Source organism: Malaclemys terrapin, chromosome 4 (genome assembly GCF_027887155.1).
Source record: "Malaclemys terrapin pileata isolate rMalTer1 chromosome 4, rMalTer1.hap1, whole genome shotgun sequence".
In the NCBI taxonomy this organism is placed as follows: domain Eukaryota; kingdom Metazoa; phylum Chordata; order Testudines; family Emydidae; genus Malaclemys; species Malaclemys terrapin.
In genome coordinates this window covers 18615236-18636122 of record NC_071508.1, presented here as the reverse complement: position 1 = coordinate 18636122, position 20887 = coordinate 18615236, and the positions used below count along the sequence as shown (strand labels likewise).

Sequence of the window (20887 nt, the reverse complement as noted above, 5' to 3'; positions counted from 1 at the left end):
TGAGTCAGTCCTGAATTCAGCACTCCAGCAAAGTTGGTGCAAAGGCTGCTGTCACGGACGAGCTGCCATGGTTTGGGAAAAGAAATAAAACCAAGGCCCCGATCCTTTGGCTCATGACAGACCCCTCCACCGATAGCACTTGTGTCAGGAGTCGGCGCATTAGCCCCCGCATCCTGACCAAATTCAGTTGAGAAATTCCTTCCCACCTTCCTGTGGGTCGGTCAGATACAGTATTTGTCTTCACTTCTTGAGATGCAGCGTTGCTGTGCATTGTAACACAGCTGTCGCTTTCCACCCCAGAGACGGATGCATTTCAGTGGTGGGTGACGTGAGCTCTAATAAGATCGGCCCATTTGGGTGATCGAAAGAGCTGTGAAGAAGGGAAGGCAGAGCAGCTCCCCTGCCATCCACTGCGGAGCTTGTGAAGCAATTGACATGGTGGGATTGGGTCAAAACCAGGGTTCACATTGGCAGTGCCTTCGGCCAGGACAGTAATCCTCTCACTGACCTTGACCCCAAGAGAGTGGGGTGGGAGGTGGGAGCAGGGAGCAGAGTCCCTTATCCCCATCTCCGGTCTGCCTCTCCCATCTAGCTGTTCAGTCTTAGATTGCTCCATAGCACCCATCATCATGGGCTGATCACCCCTGAAGTTGCTCCTGGTCACTCACCATCCCCCTCTACTCTCTGCTCACCTTGGATCTCTGCCCAGCCCTGCACTCCCTTTCCCCTTCGCTTTCCCTCTTGCCCAGCTGGGAGGAACTGGGTCTGGCTCTGCTCGCAGACCTGCAAGACCATGGTTGGAGTCCCAGTGAGGTGGGGGGATTGCTCAGCTCTGTATGGAGACCCATTGCTCTAGTTGCTTTCCCCAGCCAGTGGGCGCTCTGTTGGCTTGTGGGAGGAGTGATCAGAGGATGGCTCCTGATGAATGGAAATAGCCGCTGAAATTGCTGGTTGCAGGGAGCTCTTGGGGTGGGGATGAGGATGATTATGGGGCTGTGCTCGTGCCCGGCCTGGCTGTCAGCAAGGGGACAAAGATGAGAAGAAGTTTCAGGGAGCTGAGGAGACTTAGGGTCATGAGGAGTTTGAGCAGGGAACTTCTCCTACATCCTACCAGAGAAGCCGCTGGCAGTTTTTTTCCTCTGACCCTGGCTCCAGGGGGAGGCTCTGAGAAGAGGTTTCGGGCTAGTGGTTAAAGCAGTTGCCTGGGTGCCAGGACACCTAGGTTCTCTCCCTGGCTCTGCCCTGACTTATCATGAGACTTTGAAAAAGTCCCTTTGCCCCTCTGTAGAGTGGGGTTGGGAGACGTAATGGGTTCCTGCTCACACGGGGCTTTGAGACCCTCACAGGCAGTGCTGCTGGATACGTGCCGGGTCTTGTCCTGTTTGTTACCCTGGGACAGCTTCATTTTCTGCCGTCCTCCAAGCCTTTCTCCAGAGTGTCCCTCCCCAGGGTACTGATTAATGATCATCGCGCCCTGGGAGTCAGGGCTAGCTGCTGTCCGGAAGTGTGTGCCCTTACTTTCTCCCTACGGAGAGTGCCTGGGGCAGTGCTGTCCTGAGTCACAGCTGATATGCAGCAGGGTGCTGTGAAGAGGGGACTCACGTCCCTGCACGTGTTGGACTAAATTCTCCTCTTGTTTCACGTGGCCTTCCCCACTGGCACTAATCGGAGCTGTGGGAGCCGGCCTGAGGCATCTCAGGTTGGATACCCAGAATTACAGGCTGCTTTGAAAATGGGGCCTTAAGTGATTTGGTCAGGACTGCGCAGTGAGTCAGTGGCAGAGCCAGGATTAGAACCCAGGAGTCCTGGCTGCCAACCTCTGCCCCACCAGCTGTAACTGCTGGAACACTGCAAGAGCTAGAAATAGAATCCAGGAGCCCTGCCCCCGCTCAGCCTGCCGTAACCTCTAACAGAGCTTGCTTTATGCAGCATGGCAATTCCAGTTCTCAGTAATCGTCTCGCTTTGCTCCCTGCAGACATTGATGAATGCAGCATCAACCGAGGAGGCTGCAAATTCGGCTGCGTAAACGCCCCTGGCAGCTACGAGTGTACCTGTCCAGCCAGCTGCAAACTGCACTGGAACAAAAAGGACTGCATAGGTGGGTAGAGAAAACCCATGCTGCCATCTAGTGGGTGAGCATAGGTCAGCCGGCAAAGCCTGAACAGAGATCTGCATTTTTCTATTCGGTCCTTGCCAGGACGTGGTGGATAGGTTTGATCCAGGTGGATTTTGCTGTGAAGGTGCTTTGTATAGGGAGACGGTGCAGCAGAAAGGGTGCTGCTTATGGGTTGGATTTGGCCACTGGGTGCATGTTGACCACGCACCCCTGCATATAGTGTCATGCCAGGTTCAGGCTCCATGCCCCAGTCTGCCTTTCGCCCCTCTGCTGAGACTGCTAGCACAGGGGGCCAGATCATGCTGCCTTAGGAGCTGGTTTTCATGGGGTGGTCTCCTGATCTAAATGCCCCCTTCCTCCCCCAAACCCATCTCTCCTGGGCTGCTGGACTCAGAGAAGAGAGAGTTTGGGAAGCCGTAGAGGAAATTCTGGCAGCTCACCTAGAAAAGTGCGCATCAGAAAGTGTAGTCCTTCACCTGCCGAACTTCCCCGGGCTATTTCTGACCTGAGTCAAATTTTGTTTGTTCTTTACATAGTGCTCTTCTCCCCAGGGGATCCCAAAGCACTTTGCTGATAGATATACCTATAAAAATCTCTTTACCTGCCTGGACATGCAATGACCTCTGCGGAGGGACACAGCAGCTGTTTTTAACAGCCCACAGCAACACTGTGGTGCCCAGTTGATTCCCTTCCATTACCAGCCAAGAGAAGGGACGGGATAGACTGAGCAAAGCCTCCTCCGAATGAAGGAGTGAGTGAAACCCCAGCAAGTGCCTCTCACTCCTCAAGATGATCTGCTGACTCATGGCCCCCGTTGAGCGTGTGAGTGTAAAGCTGTGCGGGAGAACCCAGAACACCACACGCACCCTTGTCTTGCCAGGATGGCCCTCGGCAGAAGTAGGTGGCTGAGGGAGGAGGCTGGATGCTGTGGCAGGAGTGGAGTTGGGAGCAAAGTTAGAGTCCCACTGTTGTATTAATTTGGATAGAATAAATGGGCTTTGAGCTGCCTCTTTCTGGTTACAGGCTTCCAGCAGTGTTGCAAAATAGGCAGTCTTGGCCAGCTAAGCCAGACTCTTCTTAGCCAGAAGGAAAAAGGAGAGAGAGAGAGAGCTAGGTCTACACTACCTGCCTGAATCGGCGGGTAGAAATCGATCTCTCGGGGATCGAATTATTGCATCTTGTCGGGACGCGACAATCGATCCCCGAATCGACGCTCTTACTCCACCAGTGGAGGTGGGAGTAAGCGCCGTCGACGGGAAGCCGCAGAGGTCGATTTTGCCGCCGTCCTCACAGCGGGGTAAGTCAGCTCCAATACGTCGAATTCAGCTACGCTATTCGCGTAGCTGAATTTGCGTATCTTAAATCGACCCCCTTCCTCCCCCCCGTAGTGAAGACCTGCCCAGAGAGAGAGGAAACTGAAGAAAGACAGTGGGGAAGGAGAAGAACACGCCCGGGGGGGAGAGAAAAAGTCTCACATCCCAGGTGGTGGTCAGGATTTAGCCAGTGGAGGTGGTGATGTCATGTGACTCCCTCTCTCTCTGTGACTCCCTCTCTCTCTGGCCTGGTGTAGTCAGGACATCTCTCAGGATCAGAATGATGAAGGCCCAGGGACCCAGGAGATGGTGGGGGTGGCAGCCATGATGGTGAAGCTCACTCCAGTCACCAATTTGTCTCCCAAAGTCTCTTTCTGTAAGGACCCCAGAAGGAGTGATGGGCTGAGTAGCCCATCCCCTCACTGTTTTGCCCATCAATTAGGCCTAATTTCCGACCCACCAATTTTGATTCCTTGATGTTTCAGTCTCACGATGCTCGGTTTACCAGGGACGATCATAACGCCGTCCTTGAGCGATATCAGGAGGTCTTTTTGTTTCTACTAATTCAGTCTCTCTGTTTCCCCGTTGCAACTTTCCCAATCACTATTGATGCCGATAGATTATTGTGAATGAAGTTTCACTCACTTTTTTCAGTTGCGCCCACAATTGCGCTAAATTTGTAGGCCCAATTATAACTCCCCACCCCCAGTGCCCAGAGCAGCGTCTGCTTGGCTGGTCGGCCCCGAGTTGCCCCTTGCTTGTTGTCACCACTCAGTGCTTGTTGTCCTTCAGAGCTGGTGAAATGCCTGACGGGCCCCATCTCTCACCGGGCCATGCTCACCTGCAACAAGAACGGCAAGAAGGACAGTTGCTCCCTCACCTGCATCTCCAAGGCCCGCTTCCTGCCAGGTACCAACCCGTGGCCGCCACATCTCCCCTGAAACCTACCCGGGGCACTGGCCTTCTCCAATGCCTTCCGTCCCAAAGGGCTTTACAAATATGAATCTCTCCCTGCCCGTTACTTAGGTGGATGCTTAACGGTGCCCCACAGAACACCATATGTAGTTGAAAGCACAGAAGGGGCTTAGGGAAGCAGGATGTCTCTGCACAGGCTAGATTTAGGCCTGGATAATGCTGAAGTCACTACACTGTAGGGTGCACCCCCCTCAGGGGGTGAAGAGGACCTTTCAGGGGGCCATGGCTGAGGCCTGGGCCAGCCCCCACCAGGGCCAGGGAGAGCGCGCCACACAGCTCTGCTCCTGGCCCCGCGCCTGGGGTTCCACTCCTGGTCCCACACCCAGGGCCCCACTCCTGGCCCCACACCCAGGGCCATGGCTGCCAGCATCAGCCCCCGGCTGGGCCTCCGCTCCACTCCTGGCCCCACCCCCAGCTGTGGCCCCAGTCTTGGCCCCCTTACCCCTGTCCTCAGCCCTCCCCACAGAGCCACAGCTCTGTTCCCAGCTGGGCGGGAAGGGGGCGTGGACAGAGATAAGGGGGGGCAACCCTGAAAAGTTTGGGGACCACTGAGATAATGACTAGATCTGCCCTTGGGATCATCTTCATACATCAGAGCCACAGCTGGGACACTTAGCAGTCCCCATTCTCCTCCTAACGGGGCCCCCATCCATTATACCCCCTGCTTCCTCTCGGACCCCTAGCTCTGGACACTGTCCCCATTGCCCCTACCTGCCTCTCCCTTTGCGGGACTGGACTCCCTTCACCGGAGCTGGCCTGGCGGGGATACCGTGGGGTGGGAGTGGGGAGGAGGCTGTACACAGGATCTCAGGCTTTGCAGCTGAACGGCTGAGCAGGGCCCTGGCTTTGCCTGAACTGACCCTCAGGTTGTGCTAGCAATGAACCAGTCTCTAGAGCGTCAAAGGTTGGGGTCAGATCAGCACACATGAGCTGCTTAGGGCCTGATTTCCGAGGGTGCTGAGCCCCCACTGACCTCCCTGGGTGATGCAGCGGAGCAGCACTTCGGAAGCCAGCCGGGAGTGAGCCCCAGGCTCTGTCTGAATCCCTCCTTTCTCCCTTTGCAGAGTCCGACAGCAGCTACACGGTGAGCTGTGGGACGCCCATCCTGCACCAGGGGGCCCAGCAGAGGCCTGGCAACAGCAGCCATCACTGCGTGGGTAAGGTTGCTCTCCTGGGCCGGTCTGAGCCTCCCCTGCCCCCAGCTGCCATGGCGGGAGGCTCAGCTGGTGCCTCTGGTGTTTAGCACCTGCCTTTTCTTTTAGAGACTGTCGCTGCTCCAATCAAACAAAAGGCTTCCTTCAAGATCAAGGACGCCAAGTGCCACCTGCACCCGCGCGTGAAGGGGAAGCAGGATGAGTCGGGGAAGCACGCAGCGCCAGGTGAGGCCTACACCCCACCCCACCCCCAAAACAGCTGTGTAAGTTCCTCTACGGCTGTGTGGAGGGAAGTGGCCCTATTGACCACCTAGGCTTGGGTTTCCCAAGGGAACTGTGGGGAGGATCCTGACTCTCAATCTCCCACTCTTCCAGGCGGGGCAGCCCCCTGCTCAGATTGCCAGGTGACCTTCGTGAACCTCAAGTGCGACTCATCAAAGAAGGGCAAAGGCCGGCGGGCCCGCAACTCCCCCAACAAGGAGGTGACACGCATCACCCTGGAGTTTGAGGCAGAAATCAAACCGGAAGAGGTCACAGGTGAGGGACAGAGTTGAGAGGACCAGCTTTCCCAGAGTGCACCGGGCCTGAGGCAATCCCAAGTTTGGGGATATGGGACTGGGAGGACTGTTTTTCCCAGAGTGGATTGGGCCTGAGGAGAGAGGCCTGGCTATCCCAGAATGCACTGGAACTGAGGTGAGCCCACGTAGCAGTAGGAGCCCTGGGTTTCCCAGTGTGCACTGGGCTGAACTCTCCAATAACATCTGTCTTGTGCTGTTAATTACCTTCATACCTTGCTAGGCAGTATGTTCCATGGCCTGTGTGAAATGAGCTTGGCAGTTCTTAGACCAGCTCCTTCTGGGCAGGCGTCCATGTCATGAAAACCACCGTCCCGGCTTGCACTGACTGGCCCCCTCACTGGCGGTCTGGCCAGAGGCCAAGGACTGAGAAAGACCATGGAAACTGAACCCCTTCTGCACCTCTAGAAGGGTTTTCCGCAAGACGTAGATGAAGCAGGCTGATGTGGAAGGGTGGGGGAAATTTGCCTTGCCACTCCTTGCTCTGGTTCTAGTTCTCTGGCCAGTGATAATGTTGCACAGAGCCTCCTGCTGTCCACAGTGCCACTTTAACAGTTACATCCAGAGCCATCCCAGGTGCGGTGCTGGGCACTAAAAGAGGAGGTGGGTAGAATAGGCAGTGATAGATAGTCACCCCCAGCGTGTGGAAATGCAGAGGTGGGCAGCAGCCCAGGCTCGGGCATGGGGAGATGGGATGAGTAGTCAGGAAGAACCCCCTAATCCAGCTGAAAATACCCCTTTGCTGCTTGAGTTCCCCCCCGCCCCGGTCCCTGTCACCCCACTCACACCTGATAGAAGATTGGTGGGGAATCACACCACTAGTCCCTGCAGGGATGGGGAGGAGCAGTCTAGGAGGTCATCTGCTTTTCCTTTGCTCACCCTGATAGTCTACCCCCTCCCCCGTCTCTGACCTCTAGCCAGCTGCAATATTAACTGCCTGCGGCAGAGGGTGGAGAAGAAGCTGAAGTCTGCAATCAAGGCCCTGAAGAAGTCCATAAACCAGGAGCGATTCCTGATCCGCTTCGCGGGCATGGATTACGAGGTGGCGCGGAAGCTGAGCATGTCCCCGGAGAGGCAGGAGAGCTGCGGGCCGGGGCAGCAAAGGCTAGGATCCAAGTGTGGTAAGGGAACAACCGGGGGCTAGGGACCTGGGGCCAGTTGCACATTAAGCTGTAGGCCCCTAGTGCTGAACTACAACTCCCAAGCACCAGCGCTGCCAGCACCAGTGCTCCACGTGCTGACGGGCAATAGGTGAAGTTACCATGTGTTCTCCCTTTAGAGGCACTGACTTGTCAATATTAGGAGCTGGGGACCCCGAGGGCCTCTCATCTGCAGCCAGAATAAGGCATATTAGGGGATAGGTTGGTGGGGGTTCTCACTACTTGTGTCCCTAACGGCTCTGCCTCTCTCTTAGTTAGCTGCCTGCAGGGAATGTATTACCACGGTCAGATGGAGCAGTGTGTCCCTTGCCCCCCAGGGACCTACCAGGAGAAAGAAGGCCAGCTCTCTTGTGACCTTTGCCCTGGAAGCGATGCGTATGGCCCGGCCAGAGCAACAAACATAACCACCTGTGCAGGTATGGTGCAGGGTCGATCGGTTGCTGTTTGTGACCTCAGAGAGGCTGGCCGAGGAACCAAGAGGCACCTTACAGCTGTGGCGTTCTGGCGTTCTTGACTACCTTTCCCATAGGGCCCGGCTTTGGGTGGGCTCGGCATTGTGGGATGGGGTTAGGAGCACCGGCAGGACCAGTGCAGCGTGTGGCTTCCATTCTGCGCTGCAGAGAAACCATTGTAGACCTCATCCCCGGCTTGGTCAAGGCCCGGGCGTCAGGCATGAAACAGCTCCAGGGGTTCCACACCAGCGCTCCTTGCATTGCCTGGCCACAGATAGGCCCTTGGAGCTGCCCCTTGACTCTCCATTCAGAACAGGATGGGAGAGAAACACAAGAGGGAAGCACAAGCACCCAGTTAGGATGCAGGTGTGGCGGCATGACTGCAGGGGGTTGCCGCTTTTGGCTGTTCTTCCTGCAGGGTAAACTTGGATGCATCCCAGTCATGAGCCAAAGGGGGTGGGGGGTTGTAAGAGCAGAACCATGGGGGAATTGGATCCACTCCATTTTATCAGAGCCCCCAGAGTTCAGGAGAGAAGGGGACAGAAACCATCTCTTTGTTCTGTTTGTACAGCGCCTAGCACAACGGGGGCCAGACCCACGACTGGGGCTCCTCAGGATTGCTGCAGTAAATAATAAAGATCTGGCTGAATGGTTCTGAGCCACCTGCAGCTGTCACCAGGGGGTCACACGGCAACAAGGTGGTAATTTCCAGGCTGCTGCAAAGTGCCTGCAACCTGTGGGGATACCCCACGGATCTGAGGAGGTGCCAGAGCTGCCTGTGGCTCCCCCTGTCTGGGGTTCAGCACCAGTGACATGCAGTGGAGCTCAGGGCACGAGGAGGCTGCATTATTGCATGACTGACCCACATCTCTCTTTGATTTCTGAATGGGCCTTAGGTCAGTGTCCCCCCGGCCATCACTCAGTGGACGGCTTCATACCCTGCCAGCCGTGTCCCCGGGGCACCTACCAGCCTGAAGCTGGGCGAGCTCTGTGCTTCCCTTGCGGTGGGGGGCTGACCACCAAACACGAGGGAGCCTTCTCCTTCCAGGACTGCGATACCAAAGGTACATCCAAGCCAGCAGCTCCGCCAGCATCTGGGAGGGGAACAGCCTGGGGAAATCAGAGCGGCGGGGCAGCTCCAGGGGGGGTTGGGGGGCTGAGTTCCCAGGACTGAGCCTGCTTCATTATCGTTACATCCCCCAAACCCACCTCTGCCTCTTCGGCTCCCCAGGCCCCGTCACAACAGCGACGTGGGCAGCGAGGCGGGAAGCTTTCATTTTGCCAAGTGCCTAGTGGGGGGCCAATCCCACCCTTGCGTCGCTGCTCCCTTTTGCCCTGCACATCCTTCACCAAGACTCTTGGCTTCGATCTACACCCCCACCTTCCCAGCGGTATCCACTCACCCGCCCTGTCCCATTTGCCCCGCTCTCCTGTTAGACTGCAATCTCCTTGAGAAGCTACGTGCTCGGTGAGCCACCTTGCACGACGGCTGTACGAATCCACCAGCCCAGGCACAAAATCCACCTGCCCACCCTTTAAATAATGCTGCCAAAGCGAACAAGAATTGGTGGCATGTTCGCAGGGCTGTTCTAACGCTGCACAGATGCATTTAGTACCCCAGAAATACTCTTACAAAAGGAACACTCCAGCACTGTCCAGTAATGGACTCGGACTCCGCAGTGTTGCTGTTACGAAGCTATGCGGGGTCTTGGTGTTTATTAGGGTTAATAATAACAGTGTAATGATTGGATGCTTATTTTTAGGCTAAGCTTTATTACAAGGAAATCTGGTCTGCCGAGTTTTGCAGTTAGCAGTGCATGATGATGTGGATGCAATTTCTCCTCTTATTAAAGGGCTGCAAAGTGTGGGGATCGTTGACGTTAATGCAAAATCCATGTCGCTGCCCCGAGGGGGGAGGGGGAGAGAGAGAGAGAATAACCATTCTAAACAGCAGGAAGGTCACAGCAGCCTAAATTAACACCTTAAAGGAGCCTTGAATGTGCTTTCCCCAAAGTTCACATGGGAATACCTGTGTCACTTAAAAAAAAAAAAAAAAAAGTCTCTTTGCACATAGCTTCCAGGGAGTGTGAGTAGGAGCTGGGAATCGGAACTCCTGAGTTCTACTCCCAGCTCTGCCACTGACTTGCTGCTTGATCCTGGGCAGGCCACCTAACTTCTCTGTGGCCATGTTTCCCCAGCTGTAAAGCAGGGGGAATACTCGCCTCTCCCCAAGGAGTAGCAGAGCTGGGAATGGGAACCAGGAGCCGGTTGCTCTGATCACACATGTCTGCTTAATAAAACGTCTGATTGGCGGGGCTAGGAGAGCTGTGGCTCCAAGATAGCTGGGAGTGACTCAGTGAGCTGATGCCTCCTTGCCTGATCACTGACTGTATGTTTTCCTCTCCCCTCTCGCCATAGTTCAGTGCTCCCCGGGTCATTACTACAATACCAGCGTCCACCGCTGCATCCGCTGTGCCGTGGGCACCTACCAGCCAGACTTCCGCCAGAATTACTGCATCACCTGTCCCGGCAACACCACCACGGATTTCGACGGCTCCACGTCCGTGTCCCAGTGTAAAAGTACGCACTTCAGGCAGTCCGGGTGCTGTGTCCATATGTCGCATGTGCAACACAATCTCTGCCAGTCGCTGTGTTTTCCTGTTAGCATGATGTCCAGCCAGAGGGCCCTGTCTGAGTCCTGGCCCTGGCAGAAGGCCACCTCCTCTTGCTGTTTCCCTTTATGCACCCCCAATCACGTGCACAGACAGCTGCATCTAACCATGCACGCAGTCACATGCACACATTAATAGATGTGACCATAGGTGCGTCTGTAGGCACAGATAGCCCGGTGCATAGAGGATTGGAACATCCAGGATAGCCTGATCCAATTCTTCTGCCCGCTGATCATTGCCTAGTGCCCCCATGTCAGAGAAGCGTATTCTCCCAGTGACCACTGGTCCTTGTTGCCTTGCAGACCGCCAGTGCGGAGGGGAGCTGGGTGAATACACTGGCTACATCGAGTCTCCCAACTACCCCGGCAACTATCCCGCCAACATCGAGTGCACCTGGAACATCAACCCTCCCCCAAAACGCAAGATCCTCATCGTGGTCCCGGAGATCTTCCTACCATCCGAGGACGAGTGCGGGGATGTCTTGGTCATGCGGAAAAACTGTAGGTAACCGATTGCTGTGGTGTGGCCATGCTGGGCAATGGGGGTGCTGGGTAATCCCGTGAGAGCCCCCCTTCCCCATCTCCCAGGCTGTCTGGTCTGCGGACACCTCTGGGAGCGGCGGAGCCCAGTACGTGATGGAGCAGGCATGTGTGGAGGAGAGGGTGACAGCGCTGCAGGTGAACTCGATGCATCCCTAAAGAGCTGCCTTCGCCCCTGGCTTGGTCCCAAGTAGGCCAAGTTTGATGCACTCAGCCTAATGGGGAAGTCTGCATCCTTGGGCTGTGCGTGGGTAACTACTACGGGGAGTGGGGTTTGCGAGGAGTGGATCCACCCCACATACCTCACTACCTGGGGCTGTCTTCCCTGCAGAGCTGGGTGCATGCCCATCAGTAAAGGCTCCTGGTGGTGCATCACTCATGGCACCTGGCGCCTGGCAAGGAGATGAAACCACTCTGCCCAGCTGCAGATTTGTCTCCATCTAGATGTCTTCCCAAGTGTTGCCCTGGTTATAGTGACGCCATCTTGTGCCCTGTGGGAACAGTCCCTGGGGTGCTATGAGGCCTGGAAGCAGTTCCTGGGGCTTTGCCAACCTAGTCCCCAGGCGCAGTGTTTCCATATGACGCTGTTGTGCTGCATCACCCAATGCTGACGCCACATCAGAATCTCATCACTCAGTCCCGTCAGGCGAAGGGGCCCCGGTTCCATGTTTGCAAAGGTGGCCATAGAATTAATTGAACTCCGTGGTGCTCAGCACCTCTGAACATCGGGCCCCTGGGTGACCAATGCTGGCCATCCACAATCTGTGCCCACCTCTGAAAATGTTGCACTCAGGTGCCTCGGTACCCCTACTGAATGGTGGAGGAGGAAGGTGGCCCCTGGAGTAAGGAGTAGAACCGGAGCCCTACAGTCAGCTCTTGTGTTCTCATAACACGGCCCTTCGTCAAGGAGAGCCCCGCCCGCAATATTAAAACAAACAAAAAGATGTCTGGACCTGGGTGTTTGTGTGGCTGAATGATTCCAGGCAACACCTGGTCCTGTGGTGTCCCCCTCCGCAGCCTCCCCCTCCTCCATCACAACCTATGAGACGTGCCAGACGTACGAGAGGCCCATAGCCTTCACCGCCAGGTCCCGCAAGCTGTGGATCAACTTCAAAACCAGCGAGGCCAACAGCGCCAGGGGCTTCCAGATCCCCTACGTCACCTACGACGGTAAGTGGGGGCGCGCAGGACAGATGGCGCATGTGAGGGCATAGCAAGAGCAGGGGTAGGACTGCAGTGTACATGCTCGGCCTGCAGGACTCAGACGCCTGGTGGTCTTGGAAATCTCAAACTGAGCATTGTAAAGAGATTGGAATTCCATAGATGATATTACACACACAAAAGGCCAATGTTAAGGTGGCAAAGTCAAGCACTCACAAGTTAGGAAATGCCAAAATTAAGCTTGTGTGTGCAACCTTAACGCAGCCGCTTGTGACTATGCATTACGATACAGTCTTTAAAAACAATGAGGAGTCCGGTGGCACCTTAAAGACTAACAGATTTATTTGGGCATAAGCTTTCGTGGGTGCTTATGCCCAAATAAATCTGTTAGTCTTTAAGGTGCCACCAGACTCCGTGTTGTTTTTGTGGATACAGACTAACACGGCTACCCCCGGATATTTGATAGTCTTTCTTTACATGATCATCTACTATTTTTTCCACAAGTACCTGGGCCCAGCAGGGGGTCATTGAAAGCTCAGAAGCGACCAGTCTCCCTGCTCTCCGTTCAGGTGCCTGGCCCCGGACTCAGCAGACTCTGCAGCAGCCCAGAGCGGCATTGCAGGGCAAGTCCTGCTCGGCCCTAGGCAGGAGCGTGCCCGGGATCTTTGGGAAATTTAGCTGCTAAAAACAAAGAAGTCTGTACGAAGCATGTGCAAGCTGCCAGGTGTAATTTGGCCAAAATTGGGATGACGAAAGGGGACAGTGCCACCCTCCTGCCGAATTTCAAGTCCCTGCTCCAAAGCACCAGGGCACTAGAGCTTTTCAAAGAGAAGGTTGCCAGATTTTTTTGAAATGGGCAAAACAATATTTTTTTCCCTAATTTTGTTCTTACATGCGGTGGCTGAACTCTTTGGGCTAAACATTTTTCCAAAACAATTCAGCCTGAGACAGACACCTGGCATGGGAAATTTCAGTCCAGACGCTTAGCATGGCAAAGTTATCAGCAATTGAAAACAGGGTCTTACAATGGGAAGTCTCAGGCAATCTTAATAGGCAGGGCTACCAACCCAGCTTAGAAGGGAATACGGTACACACGTCAGGAAGTTTGCTGCCAGTGTACAGTACTTGTCAAGACACAGTGAAAGGAACTAAGAGGTTAGAAACGAGACTTAAGAAGTGACTAGTGAGTAGATGATCATTAATACCATAAATATTTGTAAAGTGCCAAGTAAATCTGCCCCTTCTCTCCCAATCCGGGTGGGCTTTCCCTCTTCTCTCCCAGATGGTTTTGTACCTTCCTGGATGATTAACTGCCTCACCTTGGCCCCACCTGTGCTCCACCCTCCTGCATCTGCCCTGTGCTCAGTTCTGCAGCTAGTCCCTGGGCCTCAGGCTGAACTCATGACCTAATGTCCTGCCTCGTAAAGCTTCCCTGGCCTCAGAGTTTCCTCAACACTGCCATACACCTGTCTGGGGCATTCTAAACTAACCCAAGGGTAAAGTGTCTTGCCTGATCTATTAGTTTCTTGAAACACCTGAGTACAGTGATTGGCAACATCTGTGTTCTGCATGGGTGGTGGGGAAACCACCCCAGATTTTGGGGATCCAGGTATGTGGGAGACAGACAATAAGTTGTGGAGTGAAGCTTTTCGGCTCATGGCGGAGTACAGTTTAGCTACTTTCTGGAGCCCAGAATTCCACCCTTACAACAGCATCCTGTCGCTGAATTAGCTGAGCGCTCATGCCACCTGCTTTCCCCCTGACTGCCTTTCTCGCTTGGCATTGCAGAGGATTATGAACAGTTGGTGGAGGATATTGTCCGGGATGGCAGGCTGTACGCCTCTGAAAACCATCAGGAAATATTAAAGGTGAGACCATCTGTGAGCGGGACTGGGAATCGGGACTCCTGGGTTCTGTTCCCAGCTCTACCACTAACTTTCCAGGCGAGTCACTTCCCCTTTGTGTTACCTATCTGTACAATGGGTACTCCTCCTAGTGCTGCCCCGTCCTGACATCCTTAACGCACTCCCAGTATTCACAGGTGTGTCCTGGAGCCACAATAAGGAGCTCAGGATTAGAATTCACCTACTGAAATACAATGGCTTAACCTCATGGTCCTGTAGCTCATCGCGTGCCCATCACTCTGTCTAGTTCTCCCGCATACACTCCTTGGAGTGTCTCTGTTGCTTGTTTTACTGTGGAGCTGCTTGCTTGCATTCTTCGTGTCTAGTTAAAATTGACTGAGGCAGCCTTGTCTAGTAGCTACCGCAGGAGTCGGCAACCTTTCAGAAGTGGTGTGCCAAGTCTTCATTTATTCACTCTCATTGAAGGTTTCGCGTGCCAGTAATACAGTTTAACGTTTTTAGACGAACTCTTTCTGTAAGTCTATACTATATAACTAAACTATTGTTGTATGTAAAGTAAATAAGGTTTTTAAAATGTTTAAAAAGCTTCATTTAAAATTAAATTAAAATGCAGAGCCCCCCGGACCGGTGGCGAGGACCCGGGCAGTGTGAGTGCCACGGAAAATCAGCTCGTGTGCCGCCTTTGGCACACGTGCCATAGGTTGCCTACCCCTGAACTATAGCAAGGGACTCTGAGTCAGGAGATCTGGGTTCCATTCTCAACCCTGCCACTGATACCCTCTGTGCCCTTGTGGCAAGGCGTTTAGATGCTTTGTTCCTCAGTTTCCCCATCTGTAAATTAAAGCATTTGAGCTCGTTGGATCCATGCAATAAGAACACAAAGTATGATCTTTTAGACCGACCATCAGTCAGACCACATCCATTGTGCTTTAATTGTGAGAACTAGCTTTTACCTGGAGGTGATGTGACTTTGCTTTGTTTCCCTTGAAGGACAAGAAGCTGATGAAGGCTTTCTTCGACGTGCTGGCTCATCCACAGAACTACTTCAAGTACACAGAGAAACACAAGGAGATGTTACCGCGCTCGTTCATCAAACTCCTCCGCTCCAAAGTCTCCAGCTTCCTCAGGCCTTACAAATAGCCCCCAGGCATTTCCACCCGCCCCGTGGGCCGCCCTCCAGCCAAGGAAACTTTCTTTTGCTCTTATTTGATGGTTTTTGGGTTTTTTTTCCTAAACAGCTTTTTAAACAAACAGAATCCCCATCTCTCACTATGCAGACGACTCTAAACAATTTCTCCTTGGCTTTCTTCAAACTCATCTCAGCGCTGACTTTGTCTCCAGCACGGGCGGTCTGTAATCTCAAGGCATCCCATGCTCTGTTTTACTACGGAGGTGCAGCCCATAACGATTACCAGTCCCAGATGGGGATGCTCCTTCTCAGCCCAAGTGGCCTCTACATGCCGAGGCAGCTGCGACCTGCTCTGTTTTATGCAACTTAAGTGTAGCCACTCTGGTTGCCTTTGTGGCCCGTTGGATAGCCCTTGATTACTACACATCTGCGTACAAATCTGTCTCTGTTCCTAGGTGCCATAAACACACCTACAGAGCCTGTACTCCTGGGATATAGTTTGGTATTTTTGTTTCTGCTGTGGGGCTTTCTCCAGCTGCCAAAGCAAAGGAAAGTTGCTGCAGCCAGAAGGGGCTGTTTCTCAAAGAACTGAGCGCAAAGGAAGCCCTGAATGTGGAAGGTAATGCCTTATTTATCGCAGTGTTGTGGTTTAAAAATATATATATATCAACACAGCTTTGCAGGGGGGATCGGGAAAAAAATATACTTTTTTGTTAAAAAAGAATACTTAAAAAAAAAAAAAAAAAGACAACGCTGAAAAGCATCACAGCAAATGGCAGTTCCAGTGGGCGGAAGGGAGATCTGCATCTCTTCAGGGAGCTGGGTTGGTCTCTCTGCACTTGAAGACAGCATGGCCAAGCCGCGTTCTTGTAGAACAATGGATGAATGGGAGAAAAAAGGTAATGAACGAGAAGCCTTTCAGATGGATTCATTTTTTTTCCCCCATGGACACTTGTGCCAAGAGACCAGACTCTCTTACAAGCTCTGCCAAAGAGTAACTCGTCGACAGAAAAGCAAGCGATGTGAAGAGCAGGAGTAAATGTTTGTGCACTAGGATATCGTCCTTTCTACCTTTTTCATATGTATTAAGTGCAATCATTTGAGTCTTCTTTGTATTATTTAGAGGGAAGTTTTTTCTACTAGAAACTACAATATTTATACCTGCCTGAGAAATGAGAATGTGTGTTTGTAACAAACAAAAACAAACCAAGGCTTCAATTAACAGTGACCCAAACGTGATGACGTTTTCAGACTTTGGAATCTTTTCTTCTGATATTGGTCCCTAATAAGGCAAATCCACTTGATGTTCCTTTTATCATTGACACTTTTATTCCGTCCTCCCCCTTAAATCAGTTGAATCTTTCCCTGATGACTGGAAAGCACAACATCTTTTCCCATCCACAGGTGTCTCCAGTGTGGTCACTTTGTGCTAGGTCTCCGCTATTGGATGCAGAGTTACCAGTTTACGCTTGGTTGCCGGTTACACTCCTTTGTTCTGCAGCATGAATTTCTAGAACCCAGAATGCTAAAGATTCTCAAACTTCTGTCATTCGGGCTAACAGATTCTCTCCGTTAGCTGCAGTAATATGGAGACTTATCTTGTTGTCAGTAGGTCTCCAGGCATGAACAGCGTGATTCTCCTCTCGTTCACCACAGTGTAAATCAGGAGTAACTCCACTGAAGTTAATGGAGTTACATCATCATAAAAACAGCATGAGGGGAAGCATGAGGCTCCAGCCAGGCTTCCCTTCACACTCATCTCCTGTGTCTCAGTGAACTTCAGTTTGGTTTGTAAGCAGCCCCTGGGGCTGATCTCACCAGCTTTAGCTGTAGTCTGCTTTATACGAGTGCTTGTTTAGCTGGTTTCTTCATGAAAATATAATCTGTTTCCATTTCCCGAAGAGTTGGAAGAAGCAGGGCAGGATATTGAGCCTGATCCTGGAGGCAAAATTCCCATTGACTTTTGTGGGAGTTCTGTATGAATTAGGAATCGACGAATGAGGTGCAGAGAAACTCAGTTCATGTTCCCATGACTGTCCATTTTGCTGGGACATTGTTATATTAAACCGCTTGGGGAACCTAATGGCCAAAGCTCCATCAGACCCTTAGTTAATTCAGCCTTGAAAAGTCATCGTGTCTTTGGGGGAGATGCAGAAGTGCCATTGGCGTCCAATGAAATGTGCTTCTAAATCCCTTAGGTGCTTTTGAAAATCCGCTGCCTCCTGCAGGGGTTCTCAAACTTAATCACAGTGCAGGCCACATCTCACTAGGGAGGTTGTCTTGTGGCCCGCTCCCCTTCCATGTGCAATCACAGAGCTTCCAGGGGCCAACTCCAGCAGTTGCCTCCATGAAAAATACTAATATTTAAGCCAGCGTTTTCAAAAGTGGCCACTGACCTTGGGAGCCTCCATTTGGGAGCCCAACGTGAGACACCTTAGGCCAGCTGAGCTCCTGCTGCTCCCTTTGATCACGATTGGGCTTTAATAGCTGCAAGTATCACCCTGTCTATTGATGTCTTGCCAATCTCCATCTCTGCCATAGCCCCACATCTCATCTGATGTCTCATCAGCTAAAACTGAATGTAGCCAAAACTTCTCTCCCATTAGCACTTCTCCTTCTTTCAACCTTGAGATGCTATCTGGCTCCTCACTCTCCCTTGCCCCAGGCACCCAGGCCATTTCCAAATCCTGCCACTCCTTCCTTGTGAACCTAAGAGCTGTTCTTTACCTGCCATCTCCGCAGCCAGATCTCGGTCAGGCCCTTATTAGACTCTTCCTCTGGCCTCCCGTGTCCATGCGCACCACCGTGCAACATGCAGATGGCACCACTTTGCTGGATCTCCATCCGCAATCACGTCACCTTTGTCCGCGGTGGTACCTAACTCTGCCTTTTCCTTCTTATCCTCCCTTGTCTGGCTTCATGTCGCCCCCCAACCTCCACTCCACCACTATTCCTGCCCGGTTGTCAGCCTCTAGCAGTCACCTTTGTGCCTTCTTCTGGGCAGCCCCCTATGCCCGGTGCAGTCTCAGTGACCACATCCTGTCCACATTCAAGTCTCTCTTTAAAGACCCACTTCTGCCATGTGGTGAATCCAGTTGACTTGTATACAGGTTTCCTATTTGTTGTTCTTCACTTCCCGCAGTCTCTGTCTCCTTGTGTCCTTTGACTGTGAGCAACTTGGGGCAGGGACAGTTCCTTCTTGAACATCCGGAAAACACATAGCCCATTGGAGGCACCACCATCAGCTGATTAGTTATTACCCAACACACTCTCATGGCTGTTAGCAGATAGAAGGGACAGGGTGCTGGGTTCTCTCTTGAGCAGATGATAGCTGATATCCCATATTTTCTCTCTCTTCCCCCCCCCAAATGTTTGGCTATACAGCGTTGTTCTGCTGCTGCCCCCAGGAGTTCATTTGCTGTATTGTATCATCCCATCACTCGGCTGAGTGATGCTCAATTCTATCCCCTTCATCCTGAGTGCATCTCTCATGAGGGGTTGGGCTTTTTCATGCCATCTGTGTATTTGCCCCAAGTCCTCTGATAAGTTGGATGCCTGCCACAGCACTGGTATCTGCAGCAGACTCCCCAGTGGAAAAGGCACAAGATCTATTTTGGGGGTTCAGAATGCATGCAGCACTGCCTAGAGTATGTAGGTGTTTAAAGGGACATGATCAAGTCTAAAGGCCAAATTTCAGGTATGGTTTAAAAAAATAAATCCCCAAATCTGATGTACATAGAAGTGTTTCTAGGGCTATTTAAAACCATGGAGCCTCTTACATTTCAAAATGAGACTGCAGCAGTCTGACCCCAAACACATTTTGGACAAGATTTTCAGAAGTGACGTGTGATCTTGGGTGATTCCTGGGATGCCTTAAAAGCGCCCCAATTTTCACACAGGGCTGTGCACCCTCCCTCTGAAAATCAGGCCTTAAGGTGATAGAAGTTGAGCCCTCATTGGAAATTCTTGGCCTTTTAATAAATTTTTGTTTGCATAATCTGAGGGCCTGATCTTGCAGCCTTAGTGCCACAAACAGTCCTTCGACAGCAGTCCTGTTGAGGCCTACAGCCCTCATCCTGTAAAAATCGTAGTATGTGCTTTGGTAACCAGCCCTTAATGGTACTACCTTGAAGGGATTGCAGGTTCAGACCATCTAGTTGTGACTTACTACCACAGGTAAATAATTATTTCCTCCATAATCTACAGCGTGTGATGTTAACTAGTCACTTAAATACATTTACTGCAATGGGAAATCTTGACTGTATTATGCAGCCAGCTGTTAGGATGGACAAACATAGTTTTGGAGGCCTGATTCATAGAACATGCCACTGACTGGTGTTTCCTTCAGACAATCCTTTTGGGGACTATGAGGAAGATCTTACCAGATGTTCTGTACACCATCAAACCCTGCTTCAGTTCCTTGTGCTACATCTGGCCCTGCCCCAAGGCAAGAAAATGTTTGAAAGGCTGAAAACTCCATCACCTACTTTCTGATGTACTGAATGTTTCAACATAGTAAACAAAGGGTTGGTTTTAAAAAAGGCAAAAAAAGTTGGAATATTTATATCGGTCTTTTGCAGTGGGCCACGATTTAGCATCTCCCACAAAATGATGATTAAGTGATGGAAAAAATGTAGTTCATAAAGTTATTTGCACTTGATTAAAAAAAATTGTATCTGAACTTTGTAAAAAGAAATGTTTGCATTTTGTATTGTCTTTTTAATTATTAAATTGAATTTCTTGGTGTTGTGTTGATCTTTTAGAAATTGGTTCTGCTACTTATTTTGAAGATTTCTAACAGTGGGACTCAAGAGATTGGAGAAGTTTCAAAGGCACCTAAATCCCATTGACTTTCAGTCAGACTACAGCACCAATACTGCAAACACACCTAAAGTAACTTTACCCCCATGAGGAGCCCCATTGAAATCTAGTCCCATCCCCACTGCTAGCACAGGATTCTTCTTCAAGGCTGTTTTTGTCCATCTCTGCTTCTATAGCAGCTGGGAGTTCTCTGCTGCCCAGGAGGTGTTGGTGACTGGTATGTGCATGGGGCAGCTCAGGTTGGTGCTCCAACCTCCTCCACTCCAATTCTTAATCCTAACACTGCACTACCCCCTCCTGCTGCTGCTTAATGTGCCTAGCTCCCCTTACCTTCTTCTCATCCTACATTTCCTATCACTCATTCCCCATTGCTGATCTCCCCCCCCCCTCACCCTCAAAGCCCTAGCATTAGCCATGACCCAATGTGACAGTATAAACCATCACAAAGTAGAAAAAAGGCAGTCCTCCAAACAGCAGCTGTAAATAGTGACCATGCCCAGGATGTTAGAACAAGAGGGTGGTCCAGCTGACTAAACATTAACACTTGCAGAGGCTGCTGGGAGGAATCTGGGGCTAAATAAATCAGGCCCAGCTCAGTTCTGGGGTTAGAGTTCATTTCAGGAACAGGAGGCTGTTGCTGAAGGAGAGCTGGGTGAAAAAGCTGGAACTACCAAGCCCAGCAGCAGGGCAGAACTGACTACTGAAAAAACAGGCCAGACCCTCAGAAAGGAAGGTACTGATTAGGGAGTCTGGGTACAGGCAGAGCCTGCTTCCTCCTCTTCATTTGAATTTTTTCCCCTGAAAGGGGAGGGTTTTAATTGCACTTGTGCACTGAATATGCTTAGATTTAAAAGCTTCCCCCACCGTGCATCACATGTAGCTATTCTGTGGATAGACCTAGATATCCATTGAAGGGCTGTTTGAAATCTAGTGACCATTTAAAAAATGGTTTAA

General features: G+C 51.8%; 1 protein-coding gene across 5 annotated transcripts in view; it reads left to right on the top strand.

The window, feature by feature from the left end:
• Positions 1-16961, top strand: part of SCUBE3 (signal peptide, CUB domain and EGF like domain containing 3) — a 106271-nt gene extending 89310 nt beyond the window's left edge. For 4 of the 5 annotated variants that reach the window (XM_054024724.1, XM_054024722.1, XM_054024723.1 and 1 more), the window contains 13 exons: positions 1977-2099; positions 4223-4339; positions 5470-5562; positions 5668-5784; positions 5935-6096; positions 7052-7255; positions 7549-7710; positions 8643-8810; positions 10165-10326; positions 10721-10918; positions 11975-12127; positions 13907-13986; positions 14974-16961. In XM_054024724.1, coding sequence (XP_053880699.1) covers positions 1977-2099; positions 4223-4339; positions 5470-5562; positions 5668-5784; positions 5935-6096; positions 7052-7255; positions 7549-7710; positions 8643-8810; positions 10165-10326; positions 10721-10918; positions 11975-12127; positions 13907-13986; positions 14974-15123 — 1889 coding nt within the window. In that variant the 3' untranslated portion in view covers positions 15124-16961. The remainder of the gene's footprint in view (positions 1-1976; positions 2100-4222; positions 4340-5469; positions 5563-5667; positions 5785-5934; positions 6097-7051; positions 7256-7548; positions 7711-8642; positions 8811-10164; positions 10327-10720; positions 10919-11974; positions 12128-13906; positions 13987-14973) is intronic. The other variant, XM_054024725.1, reaches the window with a different exon arrangement.
• The last annotated feature ends 3926 nt before the right edge of the window (positions 16962-20887 follow it).